Raw genomic sequence first — 4676 nt, 5'->3', positions numbered from 1 at the left:
AACACCGTGATAACTTTAACCCGGGGAGAGGAGGTTGTTTGAAAACATACCCTCGATGCCTTATGTGTAAATAGTGTGGTAACATACAGACCACGGGCGTGATAACTCATGCACAAACGCTGCCGTAACTTTATCCTAGTTTTTTTTGTTGAAAATATACTACGGCAACGCGTGTCTAAGTAGCATGATAATATACACACATAAGCGCTGATACTTTTTGCATGAAAAAATTCATCAGAATATATCAACATGCCATTTAGTTTCATAGGTCCCCCGCGACGGATTTTTTATGTGGAAACAATTTTTCAGTTGGACCAACGATTTGAGCTATAAAATATTTTGAAGTTTCGAAATAGGGAGAATCTAGGATGGCATCAATTCCCCCCTACATGGACACATGTGCATGTGAAGAGAAGGTTGGAGCAACCATTTTTGTGCTTGATATCTTCAGTGTAAACAACATGATAACTTATGCTTAACTAGCTTGATAACTTGCATAGCACACACTTGGTAACTTTTACCCCAAAAAAAAAAGTCGTCGGAACATACCAACATGGAATCTAGTTTCGAAGGTCTCATCGCGACGAATCTTTTATATGAAAATAGTTTTTTCATCAGAGTGACGGTTTGAGCTACAAAGCATTTTAAAATTATTTTGTATGCATGCTTAATCAATGTGTTTGGCAAAAAAAAAAGTCTGCATGTGACGGGTGCATGCGTGGGTGTGCATGTGCTCATTTTTGATGGGTGGTTAGGTTGACGAGAGATCGTACATACATGTTGCTTAAATACACACTAGTTGGTAGTTAGCACAATCCATTTTTAAAATAAGGGTCGGTGCATCTTTTGCAAAAAAGAAAAAGCATCAGCGCAAATCTACTTTTTTGTTTAGCAAATCTACTGCAGAGTCCAGAAGCTGCTGGTGTCTTCTCCACGACACCGGACCAAACCAATTCCGGCCCAACCAACGAACACAGTCCAGCGACATCGAGTATTCACGCGAAGACGAGAGAATTCTCCAGAACTGCTTTCTCCTTCTCCGCTATATCATCCCAGCTCTCTATAAATTCTCCCTCGTCCCGATCGACAGAAACCGAAGAAAGTCTGAGGAAAGCACCGATCAAAGAGCTCCCAGAAATCAATTGCTCACCCTTCCGCTTCCAACACCAGCCAAATCGTCGATCCATTCCACCAGCAGCTCCAATCCCCACCGATACGACCGACAATGTCGCTGATCCGCCGCAGCAACGTGTTTGACCCCTTCTCCCTCGACTTCTTCGACCCATTCGAAGGCTTCCCCTTCGGCTCCGGCAACAGCGGCAGCGGCAGCCTCGTCCCGCGCACCTCCTCGGACACGGCGGCCTTCGCGGGCGCGCGCATCGACTGGAAGGAGACGCCCGAGGCGCACGTGTTCAAGGCGGACGTGCCGGGGCTGAAGAAGGAGGAGGTGAAGGTGGAGGTGGAGGACGGCAACATCCTCCAGATCAGCGGCGAGCGGAACAAGGAGCAGGAGGAGAAGACTGACACCTGGCACCGCGTGGAGCGCAGCAGTGGTAAGTTCCTGCGCAGGTTCCGGCTCCCGGAGAACGCCAAGGCGGAGCAGGTGAAGGCGTCCATGGAGAACGGCGTGCTCACCGTCACCGTGCCCAAGGTGGAGGCCAAGAAGCCCGAGGTCAAGTCCATCCAGATCTCCGGCTAGAGCGATGAAGTGGAGTGCAGAGCAGTGGTGTGGAGTCTCGCCCCGGTCGTCGTGATGAAATAAAACCAAGAAGTCCGGCCGTCTGTGCGTGCGAATGGTCCAATGTTGCAGTCAGTGTTTTGAGTCTCTCGTGTCAGTGTTTTGAGTCCGGTTTGTTGTTTGTTCATCAGTCTGTACTGGCTCTGTACTCCATCTGCAACCGAGTAAATCCATTACCTTCTCTGCTAATTTGTGAATGGCCGTGCGGATCGTAGAATGTTCCTAACTCTCACAATTGAACTCGGAATGAACACTGAACATTACAGTGACGCTGATTTTAGTCGGAGCTTAGGCGCCTCCCGGATGCTGGTGGTAGGAGGAGCACGGCGAGCGGAGGCGGACGACGAGCAGCCAGTCGTCTTCCCGGTTGCTCGTCAGGCTTGAGGAATTAGTGGAGGAGGGGACGAGGAGCTCGAGCCGTGCGCCTCGGTGTCTTTTGTCAGCCGTGTCCTGCCTGAGCTATGTTTTGCGCCAGCGTTCTGTATTGTCAAAAGGGCCGCGGACTTCCGGTCCAGCAGCTAGCTAGGCCCAAGTTCGCTCGTGCCTCCGCCGCCGCCGTCACCGTGCGCCGCGGCCCCATCCGCGTCACCTTACAGGCCCTCGGCGACGGATCCATTGCCACCGCTGGCCTGGTTGGGGGCTAGCGAGACTTCTCGTCGTGCTCCCACCGTCCCAGACCGCCGCCGGCCTCCCCTGTCTGGCCACGTCCTACATCTCCCGTCTCGTCGCCGTCAGCTGCATATGCGAGGAACCGCGAGACGAGGTCGCCGAGGAGATCTCGGGTCCGTTTCGTCAGTCGCGATGCAACCGGGCGGTGGGCGTTGGCATGTCCACCGCGTCCGCAAGGTGTTCGGCGCATTGCGCGACCGCACCCTCGACGAGAGCCCACTGGCGTCAGCGCACTCATGAACACGTGTGCTTCAGCTAATCATGTCTACTTGTTCCTTGTGCTGTCGTGCATTTACCAGGGACGGGAATTTCAGAAGCTGGAATCCGGAAGAATGTTCCAATAGGTGGAGGCAGATACAGGCAGAGCCCCTCCTCTCCACTTGCTTCTCTCTAATGCGTGTATGAACCTGATGCAGTGGTTAATTGTCTTGTTGGGATGCAGATGAAGCAGCTGGAAGCCACACAGAGGATCTCTTCCTGCGTTCATCCAGCTTAGTGCTCCCACCTCTAGTTTCGTACCTAAATGTTTTGATTTTGAATGTACTCCATCTGTTTCACCGTGACAATTTTCATCTCATGGTAGATATCCATTGATGTAATCAAGACCGCAATTCACTTTTCCCACTGTTCCTTTTGCTTTTAGAACTTGGGAGCAAAAGATAAAGGCCCTCTTTGATTCGCAGCATTTTCAAATCGTAGGAATAGGAAAAGTATAGGGTTGGAGTGGCATGCACACATGAATCCTACATGATTAGCATGGAGTGTTTGATGACACAGGAAAAGTAAAGGAATTATAAAAAGAGGTTGGAGTGGATGTTAGATTTCCTATGAAATGTAGTACAAAAGATTCCATAGGAAAAATTCCTATGGGATCCAATCCTATGAATCAAAGGACCAACATAGGAAAAATTCTTAAGGATTTCAATCCTCCAAAAATCCTATAGAATTCCTTTGAATCAAAGGAGCCCGAATTGGCTATAACATTTCTTTCATACATGTTATTCTCTTCATCTCATTAACATAAATTCCATTCTAGCTCCATGAACACACCATTTTAGAACCTTTACTTTGCTACTGATGCAACTTCAGAGCAAATAGCACCTTACACCAGGTAGTTTGCAACTTGTGTCACTATAGTAGGTTATGTAAGAGTTTTCACTCCGCATCATGTTCTGCTCAGTAATATTGCACTTCGCACCATGTCCGGCAAAAAAACATGTTTGTGTTTTTTTGGAAAAGATTAACATGAGCATATGAACTTGGGAAACTGAATTTTCATGTATCTGCAAGACATCTAGTTTAGACTGGAGTCATCATATGAATCACTTAGTTTGAGTTCTGTGCATTATCAATTCGTTTAAATAAGATGGTAAAACAAATTGTAAAATGGGAGAGTTAATGCTGTAACTTTTTAGCTTTAAGTAACCGCTTTTATGAGGTTCTTCTGTCTCCTACATTTATTTTGGACTCTTATGTCCATGTACATGCCGAGAACATGGCAGTTGGGTGCATTTAATATTAATCTTACTATAATTTTCTATCCAAAATCATCTTCACAAAATGTCTAAGATATCTTCACAAGATGGTGTTTGGTACATGCATGTGCTCATGTGGACTAAGAATTAGACCTTTGTTCACTGACAAGCACATACCATGTAAACTAAGTTATGTTCAGCTTGTTTCTTAATTAAAATGTGTTTGTGCTTAACTTTATTTACATGTGCATGTCCAATAAATTTGATTCCATTCCAGGTACACCTCAAAGATGTACTAAAACTATGAAAGGGGTACAAGTCAACCATAAAACTCATAATAGGAGTTAACTACCATATTTGTGCATGTCTAATAAATTCGATTATGTTTGAGGTACATCTTAAGGTGTACTCCCTCTGACCCCATTTACATGGTGCACACATGTTCTGAGGTCCAACTTTGACTAACAAAACTTGGGCTCTGTGTTACAACAATTATACCATTCAATCCATATTAAAGAGTAATTTCCAATGGTATAATTTTTATGATATTTAATTAGCATATCATAGATTAAAAAAAATTGATGGTCAAAGTTTAATCGCGACGAGGGTGCGATGTAAATAGAGACGCATGGAATACTAAAACAACGAAAGGGGTAGAAGTCGACCAAAACTCATATCTCGCTTACATAAGAATGGCAATGCTTCAATTATTTAGTTTCGAAGAGAAATCCTTTGCCTGGTGCATGCTTCATGACAAAAAGTAAGTGGACTATTTATGAGTGATTTTCTTAAGG

At 45.7% G+C, this 4676-nt stretch overlaps 1 protein-coding gene across 1 annotated transcript; it reads left to right on the top strand.

The window, feature by feature from the left end:
• Positions 1-967: 967 nt before the first annotated feature.
• LOC119290878 (17.9 kDa class I heat shock protein-like) lies at positions 968-1935 on the top strand. The gene has a single exon (XM_037569547.1). The coding sequence runs from the start codon at positions 1226-1228 to the stop codon at positions 1697-1699; it is 474 nt and encodes a 157-aa protein (XP_037425444.1). The 5' UTR covers positions 968-1225; the 3' UTR covers positions 1700-1935.
• Positions 1936-4676: the final 2741 nt, after the last annotated feature.

The sequence above is a fragment of the Triticum dicoccoides genome, chromosome 4B, assembly GCF_002162155.2.
Source record: "Triticum dicoccoides isolate Atlit2015 ecotype Zavitan chromosome 4B, WEW_v2.0, whole genome shotgun sequence".
Taxonomy (NCBI): domain Eukaryota; kingdom Viridiplantae; phylum Streptophyta; class Magnoliopsida; order Poales; family Poaceae; genus Triticum; species Triticum dicoccoides.
This window is presented reverse-complemented; position numbering and strand designations above follow the sequence as displayed.

Excerpts from the sequence above, each read along its gene's own strand:
- LOC119290878 (XM_037569547.1), top strand. The coding sequence starts at position 1,226 with ATGTCGCTGATCCGCCGCAGCAACGTGTTTGACCCCTTCTCCCTCGAC.